Source organism: Limanda limanda, chromosome 5 (genome assembly GCF_963576545.1).
Source record: "Limanda limanda chromosome 5, fLimLim1.1, whole genome shotgun sequence".
Lineage (NCBI taxonomy): Eukaryota > Metazoa > Chordata > Actinopteri > Pleuronectiformes > Pleuronectidae > Limanda > Limanda limanda.
Window position 1 is genome coordinate 20776973 of NC_083640.1, and position 21343 is coordinate 20798315.

The 21343-nt window shown below is 41.0% G+C and overlaps 1 protein-coding gene across 3 annotated transcripts in view; it reads left to right on the top strand.

The window, feature by feature from the left end:
• The first annotated feature begins 7098 nt into the window (after positions 1–7098).
• slc23a2 (solute carrier family 23 member 2) overlaps positions 7099–21343 on the top strand; it is a 33610-nt gene continuing 19365 nt past the window's right edge. For 2 of the 3 annotated variants that reach the window (XM_061070984.1, XM_061070985.1), the window contains exon 1: positions 7099–7351. Coding sequence is in view for 1 of the 3 variants with exons in the window: in XM_061070983.1 (XP_060926966.1) it covers positions 20143–20191 (49 nt within the window). In the remaining 2 variants the exon portion in view is untranslated. Of the gene's footprint in view, positions 7352–20142; positions 20192–21343 lie in introns of all 3 variants that reach the window. The other variant, XM_061070983.1, reaches the window with a different exon arrangement.

Here is a 21343-nt window from a genome sequence, read left to right on the forward strand (position 1 = left end):
CTTACCTGCTGAATTAAGGCTTTATCTTGGTTCCTGGGTATCTATGAGCATGCTGACTTTAAGTGCCACAGTATTATGTACAGTACAGTAAGACCTTTGTGATGTCAGTTCATTAAAGATGCTGCCGAAAGCTGCAACCTCTCCTTTTTCATGTGTCCCTTCGCTACTTCCCCCCTGCACTTGCATTAGAAAGCAGCATACATGTGAGTGAACAATGAGTAAGTGAACCAACAAGAGGACAACAGCACAACCAAAACACCAAAAATAAGTTGGTTTTGTAAGTGTGAAAGTGTCATAAAGAAGATTTAATTCATACTTAAACTTTCAGGTGACATTATTCTTACTCAAGACTCGTCTGAGTGGTTAGTTCCAACGAAGAGACATCTCTCCCCTGTTAGATGATTTTGTTTGAAGGAGAGTGAGGCCCAAAGAGGTCAGGTTATCTCATAGTTCACACCAAGCAAAGATTTGAAGAGAAAAAACGTGGGGCAGAACTTTTTATTTTTTAATCCTGTGAATCTTTGAAGGGACCCGACCCCGAGGCTGGGAATCATTGGATTAAAATATCAGACTGTCCAGTTTAAACCAGCTGCACGTGGATCAGCTGCATCAGTGAATTAGTCGTCTATGATGATAAACTCAAAACTCTTCAATACTTTTACTTGGGTTCATGCCAAATGCAGTCTTGATTAACTATCTATTGCACCTCAAAATTGTAGGGAAGTACAATTTTTTGCGTGAATGTTGCTAGTGTATGTTTCTAATTTTAATAAATATATAACAGGATTTTTGCCCCTTTGATTAACAAATTTAAGGTTTACCTGTTGTGTTTGCACAATCATTGTTCTCCGTGACTTCAAATGTACTAATACACGTGTGTACAAACACAGGCGAATTTCACAGATTTACTGGTACTGCCAGCCAGGTTACACCAGGATCACTGTATGGTGCAGCCATTCGTTCATGCACTCAGATAAAGGCAGTGCAGCTGAACACACAGCAGATGGCAGTGTTGTGGAATATTTGAGCCTAGAGGCAGGACGGCAATGAAAAAGACGCTGAAGGTCTTCTTCTTCTTGTGTTTATTGGCAATTATGGGGCGCATTACCGCCACCGTGTGGGCTGGAGTGTGGATCAGTGGATTGGCAGCAAACAAAATTAACAAAACATTTTTTTTCTTTCGGCCTGTTTCTCTTAAGAAGTTCATTGGAAGATGATTTATATTCCATGATGTCTTTCCAACAGATTTATGGATGTACCATTTTGCTTTTTGTCTTGATCCTGATATTAATTCCCTTCTTAGATCATTTTTCATTTTTTGCAGAGTCCAGTTGGGGGCTTGCCTATTTTATCATTAAGCGTATCATTTAATCCTGTATGACCAATTTTCAGATGGGTAATGATTTACCCATCTGTTTTTCATTATGTTTTTGCTAAATTCTGTAAAAATATTTTCCTGTGTCATTCAAATCCCAGAATTCTTTCTGTGTTTTGTGACTGTATTCGTTAATGATTGTTTGGAGTTCTGCTTAGCTTAATGGTACCTGTATTTTATTTTAATTGGTTTTGGCAGCAGACATGTAAACTATGTACCCTATGGCCTCATAAGATAAATATTGTAAATATTTAACAATGCTATTCTGCTAGTTACCCAATCTCACCCTGACATACATCGTAATTGTTGAGGAATTTTGGACCATCCTCACATATTACTGTATATGCCACTATATATTATGTATATTATATTTTACACTATATCAGTACAGGAGAGTAGTCCCTGTCTAATTCCACAGATACTCCCTTCTCCCTCTAAGCCAGGGGTCACCAACACGGTGCCCGCGGGCACCTGGTCGCCCGCAGGGACCCCGCGAGTCGCCCGCAAGGCATGCTCTAAATTTAAAAAAAAAAAAAAAAAAATTTAAAAAAAACCGAAAAAATAATTACATTTGAAATTTAAAAAATAGTCAAACCGCCATCTCACTCTATGCCAGTGATACTCAAACAGCTAGGGCGCGCGACCGGGAGGGGGACATGTGTGTGTGTGTGTGTGTCCAGACAGCGCACACACACACACACAGGCCCCGGGGCTCCGCCCCCAATCATTCGCTCAGAGCAGTGATTCTCAAACTGTGTGGGGCGCGCGACCGTTAGGAGGAAATGTGAGGCGCAACTAATATTAGAGCTCTTTAACGGCGGAGCAGTAAACAAATCGCTCTTTCGCCGTAGCCAGTGGTCGGCAGCCCGCGGCTTCAGCCCCTCTGCAGCGGCTCCCTGTGCACGTCGCGCACACACTAAAGGCCGATTTATAGTCGTTTTTTACGCACGCACCCACGCACGCAGCTTCTACGGACTCGTTTTGGTTTATAGTTCCCCCAGAGTTGCGCGTGTTGCAACGCAATTCACCGCCAGACCACTAGGCGGCGTAATGTTTGTTGTTGAAGTCGGCTCTTCTTCGTGTGTGGCACACGTTTATTGACATCGCCACAGCGGCTCCTCAGAGCCTTTTTCTGGCGGACAAATCCGCCGGTTAGTGACGGGTTATACTAGTGGACATGGTTTCGGATCTTTTCTGCCAAGTGCTCTTCTATTTGGTCCATATTCGTTCTTCTAAATCTTCCGTGGCTTCCGCAGTTTCCGGGATTGAAACCGGAAATGCGACTCCGGACGGGATGTAGTAAGCAGACCAATCACAAGCCTTGCGGGCTGCGTGAGGCTCGCGTGGCTTTGTCGTATAGTCAGAAAAATTGGCTGACGCACGCAAGCCGTCGCTCGCGTGCGTGCGTCCGTAAAAAGCCGAGTATTAATCGGCCTTAACGCCGGCTTCACACCGGACGCGTTAGCGTCGCCTAGCGTTTACGCGACGCGCGTCCGGTGTGTAGCCGGCCTCAGGCCCGGGGCTCCGCCCCGCCCCCCCCCACTCGCTCAGAGACACACACAGTGGAGAGCATGGTTTACGTGAAGCAGCCGGTTAGGGACAAACAAGAGACAGTGTTCAAAAACCAAGTTGAAAAGAAAGTACGATGAAACCTGTCTTGCTCTTGGGTTCACAGTCAGTGTGGTTGGACATGAGGAGAGACTAGTGTGTATTTTATGTCTGAAAACTCTATGAGACCAAACAAATTAAGAAGACACTAAGAAACATTACACCCCAGTCACATGCATGTGTTCTTTTTGGTTGAGCTTTATCATCTTTGTGACAAAGTGATTTTAATTGAATTAATTTTTTCTATATTTTTTAAAAAGTACAGACTGATGGAGGAATGTAGTGATAAATGTCACCAAGTTGAAAAGAAAGTAAGATGAAGCCTGTCTTGCTCTTGGGTTCACAGTGAATGAAGGAGGTCATGAGGAGAGACTTGTATGGATTTTAGGTCTGAAAACTCTGGCAGCTGACAGAATGAGACCCAAAAAATTAAGAAGACACTTAGAAACATTACACCCCAGTCATATGCATGTGTTATTTTTGGTTGAGCTTTATCATCTTGTAACAAAGTGCTTATAAGTGGTTATTTGGTTATTTTTTATCTACTTTTGAAAAGGAACAGACTGATGGAGGCATGTAGTGATAAATGTCACCAAAAGTACTTCAATTAAGTTGAATTTAAGCAAAGTTGAAACAGTTTAACAGAAATAAATGTTGCATGTATTAATATATCTGTTTCCTACAATCATTGTTGTGGAAATCATTGTTAATAATTATTTCGAGGAATAATTAACATTAACTTGATCAGACAGTCTCTTCACATATATTATTAATAATATTAAAAGGTGATCTGTGCAACTCTGTTATTCAGGACGTTTGTATCAAACAAGCAGTGGTGTATAAAGTACTTGAAAGCCATACTTGAGTAAAAGTACAGATATCTTACTTGAAAGTGACTCCGGTAAAAGTAAAAGTCACCTGTCAGAAAATGACTTGAGTAAAAGTCTTAGAGTTGCTCATATTAAATGTACTTAAGTATCAAAAGTATCTGGTGTTGAAATGTACTTAAGTATCAAAAGTAAAAGTACAAGTACCAAAATTAAAAATGCTAAGTGCTTTTTATAGTAGGCCTATACAGACACAAAACAACCCAAAATTGTTCAGTTCAGGATTTATTTCAACTGACTGAAAAATTATAACAACAATATATATATATTGTATAATTTTACAAATTTTGAACCCGAGATGCTGAGGTTAAAAAAGTATTGGACAAGTGCATCTGAACTTATAGAGACAACAAAGAATCAACACAACTGAATAAACAAGTGCCTCTTGATTCTACCTAAGAACACTAGACCTGCCACTAATAGACCAAATGAACCTTTTGTGTCTATTAGCTGTATTGTGTAACTGCCTGGATGTTTACCTGCCTGTAATCCTGCCCGCCAGCTTGTCCACGCATCTACATGTAAGCCTGTTTATTTATCATTAGACTATCTTCACTGAATGGGCCTGGGGTTGTGTTTGCATTTGTTTCCAGCAGGGTGACAATACACCTGTAGGGTATCTTGCCTGTAGGGATGACAAAGTGAAGACACAACCCTGCTTGAAGTTGTACACATTAGCCAGTTTGTACAATACATATATAGGACTCAACAGCTTCTAAGTTGTGTTGAGTCAGCACAAAGGGCGACTCAGGATTGGAATTGGCAATATATAGATATAATATAATATCTTTGCAAAAATTATATTGGCATTATAGTGAGTGGAAAACTGGGCCTGATTACCCAGGGTTCCATTTGGCGAGGTCCATTAAAAAACCTGAATTGTGTGCGTAAATATGCAGTAGTCCACGACAGAGTGTTTATTTTTGGTTGTGTTGGCTGAAAGTTGTTTTTGCGTTTGCTTATATAAATGGTTGTGTTGTTTGTTTTCCATCTCGACTTGTTTTAAATCTGTTTGTTTTGTTTACTTGAACATGTAAGACTAAGTAGACACGGCAAACCAATGAAAATCTATTTACCAACAGTTTTTGTTTAACCAAATACTTCCAATATTTTCTTTAAGAAAAGTTAACCACTTGCTGCTTTGAGCTATGTATTTATGTGCAGATGTAAACACGAAGCAGGAAAGGGAAAACGAATGTGAACTGAAAAAGGAATACCTTCAAAAAATTATGTAAAGTCACCTAATAAAAGCCCTCAAAAAGCTAATTAATTTGCCTGAATAATAATCCTTACAATTTCAATAGGGCCTGACGTCTGTCAGTGCCGGTCAGTGCCTGTCAGTGCTCTGGCCCTAATATAAAGACTGAACCCAGCTCCTGCAGGAGTGCGTAAAGGTGCACGTTGCGCCAACCTCCGCTGCTCAAGTAACGAGCCAGTTTTGAGAATGTAAGAAGTAGAAAGTACAGATATTTGTGCTCAAATGTAGCGAGTTAAAAGTCGTCAGGAAAATAAATACTCAAGTAAAGTACAAATATGTGAAAAATCTACTTAAGTACAGTAACGAAGTATTTCTACTTTGTTACTTCCCACCACTGGAAACAAGTAGCCCTTCGTACTACTCAGTACCTTCGAAGTAGCTCTCAGTCTAAAAAAGGTTGGTGACCCTGCTCTAAGCAGTACCCAAGGTCAGGTTATAGATAAAGGCCCAACCAACAGCACATTGTAGTGTCTACGTTGAGGGACTTTCACATCCAACTCAGATGCACCAGACAGAAAGTCACCAACTTTAAATCTCACCAACCTTAACTCTTTTGCATATTACACCAGTGGCAAGACGTAAGGACATAATGTGATTTAGGAATGCATGCTTTAGGCTTAACTGTCCAATAGGATGCAAACACCTACATGTAACATAGAGAGTGACAGCAATTCGAGCCATTCATGGATGTGCTGTTAGAATGGTTGACGCAAGTAGAGGGAGATACACTGGGACGCTCTGGGAGACATCTTCAGACTTGCTGGTGACAATTGACGTTTGTATATTGTTTAACCTTCTTGTCTCCTTGATGCATCAACTCTACATTAAAACCTTCTGCATAAGACACCAGCTGCTGCCAGAGTTCTCCTTTCACCAGCTTCCAGAAAAACCTCCATTACAGTAATATATTATTAATCTTTTTGCATTTATTTTTGACTATATCTATATGTGAACACCTGTGAAGTTTTTCATCAAAGTAAACTCCAAGAAATCTGACCACGACACCCTGTTCCAGTAGCTGTCCATATGAGTGAATTTGGACTTATGGCGTTTGGAGAAGCATTTGACCTGTGATTTTTCTATTGACAATTAAAAACCTTATTTGTTTGACCTTCCTTTCTCCATTCTTTTATTCTGGTTTTAAAGGCGTTTTGTGAGATTAATACGCTGCAGCTTAAAGTCCATTTGCAATAAATTCCAAGTCACAGGTGCAGAATAAGCAAAAGCCCTTTGATTCATTTCTGTGTGGACATTTGAAACAGAGAGTAAATAGTTCTGGTGATAATTCGAAGCTTTAAATGTCTACATCCTGGACAATATGAATATAAAGGACACAATCTTGTCTTTTCCTTTCTTAAAATGTTTTCCTAATATTACTAAGATTATCCTTTAACTTAAAAACAATTTATTTAGTTCCCTGACAGTGCAACCATTTTACAGTTTGTGGTGCCAAGGGGTCAGTACAGAGACAGAGTCACCAAGAGGGCCGGCTCCTGACGTAAATATAAAGTAATGAAATAAAATCTGCCCTTTTTGGTTAAAGAAAACAACAATTAATACAATTTAGACTAGGCAAAATAGTGAAAACATCACAAGGATTATTTTATATTCAATTTCTGCCAATAGATCCCTTTCCCCTAAATCTTACATACCTAACCTTTAAATGAGCAGAGAGAGAACGGGACACCTAGATTCCATGACCAGCTCTTTTCTTCCCTCCAGTCTATTGACCCTCACCCTGAACCAGTCACGATCCAGATTACATCAAAAACCACTGGACTTTAAATAAAACAGGTCAAAACCACAGGTCAAAACCAGTCACACTAATTCACTCTCCCGTGTCTTTTGACGTCAGCGCGAGGGGGCAGCTCCTGATTGGCCGGGGATGCAGAAAAAGGGGCGGGCTCCCGACGTCACGGCTCGACGTGAAAGCTGCGTGATGACGCAGGTCGACCCCCGTCCCTTTATGAAACACACAGGGTCCGTCGATGAGAGTCTGTGCCTCCGGGAAGCAGCCGTCGGTCCCCCGGTGAGAAGAAGCGACCTGCCCGCTCTCTGCTCTCTCCTCCCCCGTGTGAGGGCTCCTTCCTCCGGCTTCGTGTAGAGGTTGTGTCCGCTGCTTCCCTCCGGCCGCTGAGCTCCGACAACCCGGACCCACGGGGGCAAGAGCCACCGGTTAGCCGAGCAGGGAAGTGGATCTCCGGGCTGCCTCTCATCGCACAGGTGAGCGAGAACCGTTCCTTTGTATTTGTCCTAATCCCGCGATACACACACTCACTGATACGAGAAAGTAGGTCGTGTAGAGAGAGAGAGAGAGGGAGGGAGAGAGAGCCATGCTCCGGGTGGCCTCCTCCTCCGCCTCCTCCTCCGCCTCCTCTTCCTCCTCCTCTCCCCGCCGGAGCAGCCGGTGAACGGCTCCGGGATGTGGAGGTAGCTCCTCCGGCAGCTGGAGCTCCACAGGCCCGGCGGCGTGGCTGCGGGGCTGCTGATGCTCAACAGCGGCCTCGGAACACACACACACCGGCCTCGGTCCTCCTCCACGCTGGAGCCTCTGCTGCTTCCTAATTAGCGGGACAAGACAGCGTGGAGAAAGACATCTCACACAGGCTGTATCTCCATCGTGTCTCTATAGAGCTGGACATGCTCAGCTCGCGTCTCTGGATCACAATGTCCTGTGTCATTCACACCGAGGAGACCTCACAAGTGCAGCCGGGGAGAAGCTACGCACACCAGGCAGAACCACAGACCCACCAGAGCCTATTTGGCTGCATGGGATTTATTGGGTCCTTGTGATGGGGATGGGGGGGGGGGTGTGCTGGGAACATGGTGTATCTTTTGGGGGCAGGTGTGTGTGTGTGATGAGCTTGGCATTTGTCAGAGGCAACCACACTTCATCACAAAGGTTCAGTTCCAATGTGCAGGGGATGGAAGGAGCAGTGTGATGTTGTTGGGTAGAGATGCTTCCTCCCTTTGACTCTTTATGAGCTTTAATACATCCATTCCCCTGATCCCATGCAGACGTGTGGGCAGCCCTGGTTTAAATATTTAAACTGCATTCTTAAAAATGTAAAGCACTGCTACTTTTAATTACATACAATTTGAGATGCACTATGTAACAATTCTTCATTTAAAATGTCTAAAAACAACAAGACATACTTTATATTATTTGTGCCGACATGTTTACTCGATCCTTAATGTTTTCCCCCAATTTTATTCAAGATTCTGTCGCTCTTAATGGATCAGGATCAGTTCTTGTTTGCTGCGTAACATGAATAAAACTTTAAAACGTTAGTTTACCACGTGAACATTATTTGCACCTGAATCACAACCGGAGATAACAACGCTCCTGATCCCTCGCTGCTTCACGATATCATCAAACTAGATCCTTTTTTGGGAGACCCCCCTTCGGCTGAAGTAGCACATTGTACATTATAAAGGTAAAACTGAAAAAGTAAGGAAGAGATAAGTTTGGTTACTAGAAGTCAGTACTTAGTTACCTTTCATAACATGCATCCAGTCTCTAAGCACAGCGTTTTTACTGCATTTCTTCTGTAATGTGTAATAATAATGTGTTTTGTTAGACAGTAAATCGTAAGCATGGTTAAATCTTGGTACAACCACCCTACATGCCTATTGGCTCACTGATGCTGATGATCTTTATCCCTTGAGTTATGGAATGATGGCTTTATTTTCATACCTGTTATGAATATAGGACAAGACGTCAAATTTCCCTTGTATGGTTGAATGTATCCGCACAATTTAGGTAACCAACTACCACCAGGTGTTAGCAGGTGTTAGAGGCCACCAGCAGATGTTGGGGACATAACTTTCCTTAGCACCCTGGCCTCATCATTTTTGCCTCGTAATCAATGATAAAGGCTGAACTTGAGGGTATGCAAAAGGTATGAGGCATAAGGTAGATCTGACTGGCTTCTGGCTTGTATGGCTCTACTATGAAAGCCATGTGGCCTGCTCAGTAGATCAGACGCTTTGCCGTTTTTGAACATGGGACTAGATTTGTTGACTAGATGGGACTTGTAGGTTCTGCCGCACCTATTTATGAAGACCGCGAGTTGATGTTATCAGATGTTAGTGGCCACCAGTGGATGTTGGGGACATATCTTCAGTTTTGTACCTTGGCATATTCAGGTGTTTCGGCCTTTGTAATCACAAGACACCCTCTTCTAAGGCAGGCCAACCACAGGTTGATCAGACATGATACTTGACGTAGAAGCATTTCAGCTCCCAGCTCGTGAACTCGGTGAAATCAATTTTTCTGACTCTTCTATGCTCAGTTTAGTCAGGGTTGAGATTCCTAGCTTAACTTGACCCATCGTCCAAGATTGATTAAGAATGAAAACTAGTCTGAGGAGGTAAAAAAACTACAGCTGCAGTTTTGGTATGAAGAGTAACTTCACTGTGCGTTTAAGCTTGAGGCCTTCATCCTCAGGGTCATCGAACCATTCCACCCCAGATAAAGGCCTCTTGACTCTGTTTATCCAGTAGAAATTCTGACATTTTCAGCAGTTAAACTGGGATTAACAGATGTTTAACTGAGGAAGTTCTGGCATCTCATATAGTTATCATAGCTCTTAGATGAGGCTCTTCTTTTGAATATTTAGACATTTATCTGAGTGAACGCAAACAACTTCATTGTCTTTGCTTATTCAGGATGTTTTTGATGGAATATTGTACTTAGGGAAACGAGTTTGACTATCCCTTATACCCCCAAGGCATTTCGGGAACCTGACTGTTTGCCTATCTACTAGGATTGCAACCAACTTTTCTCATGTATTGAACTTGGACTATGATCCTATGAATTCGGGTGTTAGGGTTATTTTTTACAAACATCCTTTGGTCTGTTTAACATATCAATCGACTAGTGCAGAGTGTGAAATAATAGATGGCATGATGAGTGTTGTTGACTGTATAGTGCTAGTTGTGTTAGTACAGTCTGTGTGCACCCAGTGCTGGTTTTGCATGCTGAGTATTTAGACATACACCATGTCCATACACTAGGCGCTGAACTCTGTGTTGTTACATTTTTTTTGTGCACCAGCTGAACCAACATTTTTCATTATGATAGGTTCTGGCATATTAAAAAGAAGCCTACTAGCACAATTTACTGCCGAGGCAACAAGAGGAGAACGGGAGACCTGAGGTTGTAGTCCAAAACAGTAGAATAATTTAAACTGTGCCAATATGGATCATTTCTTTGTTGGAAGCAGCTTTCTGCTGCTGCTTTGTATTTAGTGTTTGTTAAGAGAACCAGCTCACAGGTGCTTAACTGCCATCAAGTGGACTGGAATCCATAAACTCATCTATCGGCACTCTCAGTCTGGATCCCGATGTTACTTTTGGGGACTCGAGGCAAGAACCCTCACGACCTGACCATGGATGGAGCTGCGGTGTCAAGGTCCTGCCTATACATGCGGTCAACCAAACGCAAGTTAGTCTTGATGATTCCCCTGGTATTATAGCATGAGGGAAGATTCTCAAAGAGCAGCAGTTATTTGATCTGTACCCAGACTTTTTATTTTGGCCCATGTCGCATCTGCTGATTTGTTAGTCCAAACAGAAGCCAGCCATCTGGTGGCAATCGAGACACTTTGGCTTCACTTTTTGGGAGTCGTCAGGTTGTCCATCTTTTATATGCAGTATTCTATGGTCAAAACCAACACAAAGTCAAAACAAACTATAATTAAGTAGGTACAAAACTCGGAAAGTAAAATGTGTCTTAAAAATGTAACCAAACACAACAGAGAAATCTGTTTGGGATTTTTATTTGTCCCAGTTATCCAGATTTATCAGTAACTGTATTAGTATTTTCTGTAAGGAAGTGGATGATACTGTAATGGTTGGATCAAAAGCTTTTGTGTCCACAGACGTCTTGGTGACAGATTTTAGCAATTTAAACTAGAAGTAATGACAATGTAATGACATTAGGAATAGCCTTTTAAAAAAAGATAAAATTCAAGAAGTAATTTAAAGAGTGACAGCTCAGGAGACAGAACTCTTTTCCATTTATTCCTCGCTCTGACTTAAGGGCAGTAAATGGATATACAGAGATCACCTCACAGGATGTTGGACCAGAAACTGTCTCACTGAGACAAACTGGGTCCCAGAAATGGATTCTTGGCCCTGTTTGCCGAAGGCAGCATGCGATTAAGATATCACTGTACTGCTGGGTCAGGCTTTGCCTATCCAGTGTACTGTGTCAAGGCGTGTGTGTGGTTGCATGGTGGGTGGTAAACTGTTGGAGTTTAGTAAGTGGCTCTGAATAGTATGTTCTTAAGTAACATTAACTTCTAGTTATTTGCAGCACTACGAAGCAGGATTTGTGGTTATCAGGGTAATTTCAGGGTTTTGAGTCCTACAAAGCTTGTTCACTTTGTATCGGGATAAATCACCATGTTAACTTATGTTGAAAGGTCAACCTGCTCCAGAGCAGCCTAAAGGGATAATTCACCCAAAAATTTAAATTCACTCATTACTTGGCACTATGTCGATTGGAGGGGTGGCTGAAAAGTTTGAATCCACAAAACACTTTTGGAATTTCAGGAGTAAACAGCGTTGCAGCCAAATACAATGCAATTGAAGAAACCATGTCCTTGAATGTTTTAAAAAACCTGCCTGTAAGCCCAGACATTCAAATCCTCAGCCGCGTTCAAGTTTGCGGACACACGCTTGCGCCTCTATGCTCTTGCCCAAGGGCCACGTGATGACATCCGTGAAGCCAAAAACATATTGTAGCTGACCAGCTTCGTGTGGCCGCTTTGCCTTATTGCGATTGTTGGGTTGAGTTCACCGGATATCAGATTGATATCCTGGGTATGTTGAACTTGTTTCGTAGAACAGGCCCCAGGTTTCCTAGGATGACATTGACACTTTGTTCAGGATCTATCTATCTGTGTTTGCAATGGGTCACATCTGGCCTGGTGTTATAAGTAACTGGATAAATGAGCATTCAATAGAGCTTTGGATTTCAAAGATGTTCTCTCTATCCACCTCTGTGTGTGTTTGTGTGAGACCTTTTGGAACCACTTATTGATGTATTTGTAATCAAGGAATTTGGTGCACATTCAAATGTTTGTCTTGTAAAAAAAAAAAAAGAAGAAGTAAAGCTTCCGCATGCTTATCCAAGGTGTGTGTGTGTGTGTTAGTGAAATTGTTTCCTCTTGTCAGGTTTTGTAACCGTGTTTAATAATGATGACCGTAGAACGTGTTACTTAACCGTTTCATAACTTGAGCCCAGAGGCACATGTTCAGCTCCACAATGTGAAGTGATGTAATGTGCATCACACAGGGTGAAAGACGGGGCACTCGAAAGAAACAGAAGCAATAAATCCAAAATTGGCATATTAGGCTTTTCACAACTATCCTGTAAGGAACATTTCTATGGGACATTTGAAGAGGTGAGTAGTAATAGTTGTTGTTGGTGGTAGTAGTGTTACATTTACTCTGTTAGATGTATTTAAATAGTTGTTTCAGTAAATTGTACTTGTGAGATTAGTTGTTTTGCAGAATACTTTTTACTCCTCAGTTACATTAAGGGTGAAAAATTAGTTCTCTTTTACATTGGGCCACACACTTCTCGCTACTTTTCCATGTCTATGATTTATTGATCTTATTATCTTCTAGTCCTGAGATAACACAAACAATCTTAAAACAAATGCAAATTATAAAAGAGGCAGATCAATTAAAACTAACTTCAATAATTTAATGCAATCAAAATAGTTAATTTTCTCTAAATCAAGTAATCTTTACAGTTGTAGAAATGACCAGCTTTTCCTACCAGCACGTCCACAGGCATGAATCCTGTTTCCAGTGAAACACTGGAAATTGACTGCTGTTCTGTGTGTGCTGCTCACACACTTAAGTCTATCGTTCTATTAAAAATGGCTTAGCTGCTTTTCACCTTCAATGCAATGACCTGTTTAACATCAATGTGACCTTGTTGCACATTGAAAACCTTGTTCAGGGTCTCGGTTCTTGGTTTCCACCTTCTTCTTTCTCTCGTATCAGCTAAGTCTGAGAGGAGCCTTCATATCGCTCCTCAGCAGTTTCTCCTTATCTCTCTGAGACCTCATTTATTTTGTCTGTCCTGTCCCCTGTTATACAAACACACACGAGTCAAACACAAATGATCCTGTACGGTGTAAATGTGTTTGGGTGGTGGGAGTGATTATGTTGCAGAGTTGGATTGGTTTTTGAAAGTGTGATGTAATGCTGAGAATTAGCAGTTAGACAATCGCTTGATTAACTAATTTGACACTAGTCTCACAGTATGCAACTATTCAATAGTTTCAGTCATTTAAAAAAATATATATTCTAAAAAGATATTTTTTTTAAATTCCCCCAGCTTATCAAATTTGACAGTTGTCTTCATAATAAGTGCCTTTAGCTGCTTCTAGACATGCACTGAACTTCGGAGAACCTGCAAACAGTATCCGGATGGGCTGTGTGTTTGTGTGAATGCAAATGTTAAAGTGAGATTATCCAGACTTTGTGCAGACTTTGCAGAAAAAGCACTACCATACATAGAAGACACATGATGTCAAGAGAGCTATTGGTTGATGTGCTGTAAACAACATGTAATGTCCGCAGCCGAATTGATGCGTTGCTGCCTGCCTCTGCCTGCTGCAGCACCACTCACCTGAACGCTCCAGCGATTTCTTTGTTGTCGTGAACGGGTATGAATGGGGATTCCCCTGCTCCCTCGTGATAATGTGTGAAAACTGCTTTGAGGTTTTTGAACTGTCAGACCAAATAAGAATTAACTTTTTTTGTGGCGAGTCTTCTTTTCCAAAGAAACTTAATTGTTACAGTTATAAACTTGATAAGTCTGTTGCCCAAAAAAGTAATCGGCTATTTTGATATTTGTTTAGTTGTTCAATGTCATCGACTCGCAAGCATTCTCGTCAGCCCCTTTAGCTTGGAAAGTTTGTGCATGATTCTTTAACAACATATCAGGATCAATGTGTCTGTGAGTAAAGGCCAATTTATGCTTTTACGTATTTTGTAAAACGGACAGATAAGACCGCCCTATCCGTCGTGAAACGCTCTCTCCGAGCGCCTCGGAGAGCTTTTCGTACACCTCTGATTTTTCTAACTTCTCCGTGTTTATGTCGGAGAGCCACGGACAGCTCTTGGCTGTGATTGGTCCGCGAACGACATCATTTCCATACGACGTAATTTCTGTTCGACGTCATTTCCGGCCTCAAACGTCCTGCTTGACAGCTAACCCAAACACAACTATGATTCTACGATTAATGTGACGTGTGTGTTAATCCAGCGGAGTTGTCCGGCTGACGGTGGCTCGTTCGAGCACTGACGGCATGTGTGCACGGTCACATACGGTTATAACGAGCTTTCAAAACGGCGCTAGCAGGCTAGGCTAGCGGGCTAGCCACCATGCTAACTGCGGTGGTAACAGTGCAAAAACCCGCCGTCACGACTTTAATTCCACTTCTATCATGACACTGTTTTTATAATACCGTCATGTTAGAAGCAAACACTGGATAGTAATAGTTAGTGCCGGGACTCCCTGCTGACTGTGTGTGGAAGCTGGGCTTGAAGCTAGCTGGGAGGGGAGCTAGCTAGCTACATGTAGCCTCAAGCAGATTCAAGCTGTGGAATCAGCAACACAGTTCGGAAACAAGACCGGAGAACCGCTGCGCTAAGAAACGATAACATCAGCATCTTGACCCGCTGGGTGTCACTTTATTTAGTTCTGTTAGTTGCCATGGTTCAGTGTGTGGGATGAAAGCTAACAGATGTAAACAGAGACACGTGGACTTCTTCTTCCCAAATGGGGTAGGCTTCTCTGAGCTCGTCTTCCGTTGCGCCACCTATGGGTTTGGCGGTTAATTTTTTTTCGACGTACAGTGGTCGGATTAGTAAAAATCAAAAAGACTCTTCGCCCCTCGTGGAGCCCTCTCTGAGGAACGTAGAAGCATACTGGAGCCTTAAGAAGTCGTCGACTGAAGACACAACAGAGATGAACCCAGGACCTGTGGGCAGGAAAATAATTTTGATAGTGCAATTTTACAAATGACTTTTAAATATTCACGTGTTCTTTTCAGGGATCAAAATTATAAACAGGACAAATTCTTTCTGTCATGCAAACATTTTAGGTCCACATTCATTTTTGGGACATTGGAAGTGATAACGTTTTGCGAATTTTTACATTTTTAGACTTTGCATATTGCACAGCGCCAACCTGTTTAAAGTGTAATAATAGTACCATCACAACATTTTCTCTGTGATGACCCACTTTAAATGTAACTGAGGAACTTTGTTTGCTGTAAAAACACTTTGAGTCAGATTACATATGTTTAACTGTTTATTACGAAACTGTTAAGGGACTATGGGAAGGTAATCCGCCTCCACAGTTGCTGTATAAGCAAGTAAAATTAGTTGCCCCACAGCAGGAATGTGCCTCAGGCAGGCTTAAGGGATTTCATAAGCTTTAAGCAACATTGAATACCTTCACTTTGTCTCTGCTGGACTTGATGAAAAAATAATGGCTGAGCCTGTGGGTGGGGAAACCACCTATAACAAAAGCATATTACTTTTGTATTGTATATCACCTCTAACGCCCCGTCATGTGCCTTGGTTGATATGCTGTGTGAGTAGGTGTTGCTTTGAGAAAGGGATAGAAATACAGTTCCCCTGCTCTAAATGTTAATGTTTCCCTGCTGCTTTTGTTTCTTTTACTGAGAAATGTGTTTATATAGCACAGCATGAACTGAAAAGTACAAAAATATTTGTATTAAATATGGCAACTGCTCAGTGCAAGCTCATTTTTATCTGGAAGGAAAGTACCCAAAGTATAATGACATTCGTTAGTCAATGTGTGTTTTGGATAAGGGGGACGATACGGGGCTCAGTTCTCTCTCCTTTTTGCGAGATTTAAAACGTTTTCATTGATTTGTCAGAAAATAATCCATGGATCTTAACAAAAAAATCTGGCATATTTATGGTACTTGCTGCAATAAAACGATATGTAATTAAATATGGTCGAAAATAAAGTTCAATACAATAAGTACTGGAGTCATTCCTGTGATGGAAGAGACCAAGATCTCATATGCAGAGCTTTTATTTTCACTCAGTCCATTGGGGAGAAGGTGGATGTGCAATACAAGTTGATACGGTGTATTAATGCCATCCAGTTGATGGGTTGGTCCTGCTTGTAGGGAGTATTTAAAAAAACATCGATACATGGGTGAGAATTCTTGGGTGCCTAGAAGCATTACTCATAGGTCAAGCTGTATCACAAATCTGAAGTGTGGACAGGTCCTGGGTTATGACTGGTCTAGATTCTCTCTCTGTGATATGTATGGCCTTTGTTGTCATGCCAACTACCTTTGGGAACTGGATTTGCTGGATCCTAAGACTATTCCTGTTACCGATAATTAAATATTTTAATATGTGGCCTGCCTATGACTCGAGCAGAAAGATTTACTTTACAACTGCCATGTGCGGAGCTGCCTGTGAACCTGTGTTCAGTTTCCGCCTTGTGTTGGAACCATTCCACCGGTTTGGGATCAACTGAAGAAAAAGCAGAACAAGAAGAATCCAGCCTATGTAACACACTCAACCCACAGAGCTGCTCAATCATAATTGAGTTGAAAAGCAGAATAACTCGCACAGGTGCGTCTGTCTTTTGTTGTCTAAAGAATGTTTTGCAAAGAGCTATGTCTGCGTGACTGATTACTATCGGTTGTTATTAGCATTGACGACTGACTAAGAAATCTGATGCTTTACCACAATCTGTTGTGTGCTTCTCCCTGAAGTTTCTGCTTGTCGTGGGAAAAACGTGATGGCTCTGTAGTGTCTTCACATTTCTTTTCCAGCCACGCACCTCACCAGGTGATTTTCTTACATGGTTCCTCTTTTCAGTGGGAAGGTGCTCAGATGGGCTAAACCCAAACTCTGCTTCTGAAAGTCCCTTCAAAAGGCGGTGTGCAATCACAGATGCTGAAGCCAAGATAGAGGACATGACCTGCATTCAGACTGAGAAGCTAAAATCTGTTCTGTGCAGTAGAGCTTGACCAGTTTATCATATTGGCTGATATCAGTCAATACGAGCCTTTCACTGACTTCTCCGTCTTCACAATCAGGGTTTTTGTTTGCTGATATGCACTGATATAAAAACTTTCATATACTACAGAACAAACAATGCAGAAATGATGTTCCTCTGTTGATGATTTTACCTAAGAAATATAAATCATTGGCAAATTTTACATGTCCGCATTGTAAAAATGTTTTATTTCCAAAAATCGGTCAGCCTCTTCAGTGTAGTCCCACCTGAGCCAATGAGCATATTCAGAGAGAGCCTTAATATCTCTTAGGAACTTACTGACTGCAGATTAATCATAGATTTTTTTTATAAAAGTAACAATCGCAATAAACAAAATTTAACTTCAGCTTCACCAGACTGAAGATTGACCTTAGAGTGCACAAACATTTCTCAGAAAATGGACACCTTTTCGATTGTTGAAATGTTACAAATCGCATTAAAACAACAAAATGAAATGCAACAATACAAGGAACTGTTTTAAGTAAACCTATCTCAAAGGGTTGGATGATAAACCCAACCCTTAACTTCAGCCGGATTGTTGTGAACATCAAGTGCGGTGATGTGTGATAATGACCAAAGGCAGACATTTAAAAGTTACTGCATAAAGGAAGTAAACAATTAAAAGCCTTGTCAAACAACGTATAATTTAAAAAGCAAGAGTGCTTAACTGTCCCAACTTTTTCCAACCTTCAATCCAAAATCCAAAGATATTCAGTATATCATCAAATGACAAAGCACATTTAAGCAAACATTTTTGACTTTAGCTTAAAAATTACAAAGGCGAGTTATTCAATTATCCAAATTATTTTAGATGCATTTTAATGTCATTTTTTGTTGCTCTGCTTCATATTTGCACTGCTACAGCCAGACACTGATTCTGTTATTGCCATTCACTTCTCCTCTGCTGACAGGAAGTTGACCAATGTAAACATGTCCTTGCAAGTGTTGTACAATCTCCCTCTCACTCGTCTCTCATGGTGAAATCTGAACCCCTCACCTCGTGTGCTCTGTAATGCAAAGTGTCGCCTGCTGTCAGACGAGAGCAGAGCCGCTGACATACTTGTATTTACATCATTTCAGCGACTTTACTCTGATTTATTTCTTATTTAAAATTGTATAAAGGCAGTTACAAAATGTATGGTTTATGGGTTGAACTGTTCATGAAATAATGCAACGTGTACATGGCTTTATCGGTTTTGCGTTTTATTAAAAGTGAATTGATGAGGCCGTTTATCAACGAAAATTAACTGATTTTTAGCAGCTGGAACCAGGAAGTCCCTTTGTTTTGTATTTAATACAATCATAGATAATGGTTGAACAAATGGCTCAAAGCAAACTTGTATTCAAGGGCAGTTTTTTTCATTAAACAAGTGATCAAGGATTTACTTTACAGGTTAATTGATAATGAGAGTAAACTGCTGACTAACATGTGGACGGGATGCACGAACACATATTTAGCATTGGAGAGGAAACCGCCAACACAAACATCTGGTGCGAAGCCACAGCACAACCAGCCTGCACAGGATCCACAGCTCGTGTTATAATGGGTAACTCTGGACACCAGACTGTTTTTTCTGGGACTAGTTCAAATTAACATCGCATTTGTCTTTGTTTCTACCCACTCTTGTTTTTTTTTGTCTATTTATTGTCATTGAGACTTCAGGTATTCTCTAACGTAATCACATGAACTTAGTTTCAGTTCTCTTGTCTCCTGTTCCAGTTCCCTATGATCCCCTGTGCACTTGCATGTGTTGACGGTTTCCCAGTCAACCCCAACGCACAGAAAAAACAGGGGAAGGGATGAGTGTTTCTGTCTCTCTGGCAACAGTGGATAATTGCATTTGAGGATGTCATCCTGCAGAAGCATGGCTCTGCTAGTGTTAGCACATGCCTCATCAGACCTTAAGTCACCCAGAGGCTGCTGGGATACACTCTGTCACAATCCATCTCACACTGACTCACAGCACCGAGGGCGCCACAGGCTGGACAATGTTCAGGTCAATGATTCACTGCAGCAGTATCCACCAGCTAGACATGTGGCCTTTTCTTTCAGGATGATTCTAGTTTTATTATGTGAAGAGCCGCAGCATTGAGGTATTTTACAGTACAATATAAAGATGTATACTCACTGGTTACAACCTTTCAAGTCTATAAAGATTTACAGTTTTTCTCTGTGTATGTATGTGTATATATATATATATATATATATATATATCATGGTGGACTTAATATCTTTGAGCTTTGGACCACAGTTCACATTAACTCAGACATTTGAAGATGTCAACACGGAATCTGGGAACACGTTTTCTATATTTTTGGATGTGATTTAATGATTATCACCAGGAAAACAAATTTGGTCTGTGCAAATGGTTTAATGAAAATGATCATTAGTCAGCTGCCCTAATGATTTTAGTCCTTTGTTTGTAGTTTGATCATATTGCTGAAAACATTTGATGTGCCATCATTTTAATCGTTTGGAAACAATACTGGTTAAAAAAGAGAAATATTTAATGGTTCAGCCAGTTCAACAGGTTGTAAACAACTCCACATTTTAACATACAATTCATTAAAGATTGTGAAGAAAGTCACAATTCAGATTCAGAAACTGATTGGGATTATGTGCATCAAGTTCCTCCAACTAACACTTCAAATAAACTTATTAAAAGCTTTCTTACGAACAGTGTGTTATCGTGGTTATCACCAGTGAACAGCTTCCTTTTTTTAGTTCTTACAGTTACATAGACCCTCTATAGGTCACACTAATAACGTTTGGCTGTGATTAAATGCTGTCTGTCAAATTAACTTAACTTGACTTATGTCTCACCTCCCTCCTCCTCCTTTACCCTTCTACCTCACACCTCCCCATCTCTTCCTCTCTTTCTACTTCTTCAACCTCCTCCTTTCCCTCTCTCTTGCCCCTTCCACACAGATGCTCCAAGCCGCCCAGCTTGACAAGAGTGATGGGATGTGTCAACTAGGTATAACAGCTATCCCAACATTTTACACCGCAAGCACGGCGTCCTTGCTAGTCCTTTTCAGCTGTAATGAGTGAAAAGCTCATGATCAGCCTTTTTCATCACTATAAGTGTGACCACACTAACAAATCACACTGACTTGTCTTTTACCCAAAACAAAAAAATTATCATTGGTCCATTTCTCTCTGTCTCTCTTTTTTTTCCCGTGATGGTCGCGATGATGCTTTTCAGCAATGACCCATAACTGCTACTTGGGTGTTTCACTCAGCCTGACTGGGACTTGACAGGCATGCAGCCTAAATGGACCTCGGTGAAGGACCCATCCACTATTTTATCACAGAAAAACATTTGTTTTGTATTTCTTGGCCTTGTTCCCCGGATCAAACTTTCTCCTGGGTTTTTTAAAGCCTGGTGGCCGCACATTCCCCATTTCCGTTTTTCACATGAACTAATAGATTGTTGTTAATTTCCCATGCCATGTATTCAAGGAGATATCACACAAATGAAACAAACTCTATAAACCACTATAAATAAAAGAACATAAATATTCACGTTCTTGCAGAATAGCTTATTTCTCTGACAGACTCCAAAACATGCCTGTGATCACTTGAGAGTTGCTCTTAAAATTGACTTTGCGGAGTGCAGTTATATTGCTCATGCTCGGTGAAGAACTTTTTTTTACTCATCAATACCTAACTCTATATATATATATATATATATATGTATATAGAGTATATGTATATATATTATATATATATTAGTATAGCTTTTATGAAGGAACATTTTTCTCAGCACTTTCAGTTCAGAGAAAGGCAGAGACACCTAATCTGCTCACAACTTCTTGTTTCTCTGTTGAACTTTGCAGGGACCTCGATGCCAGTTAAGATCTTGGCAACTATTCCATTTCACTTTTTTTTTATTCTAGTACATTTGGTGAGTGAATAAAGTGCACCGATGTTCCAATAGGTTTTTCCAGTGTCAGCTTAAAGTCAGATATGGAGCAACATGGTTCAAATTCCTCATTTCACAAAGACACAAGGACCACATCTGTTTGGAGAGCTGTCAATCATTGGTCTGCTTCTCTCCTCATCTTTTCACTTTGATCATTTGTTCCTCTTTCAAAAATCACGTTGTGCGTTATTTCTGAATTAAAAT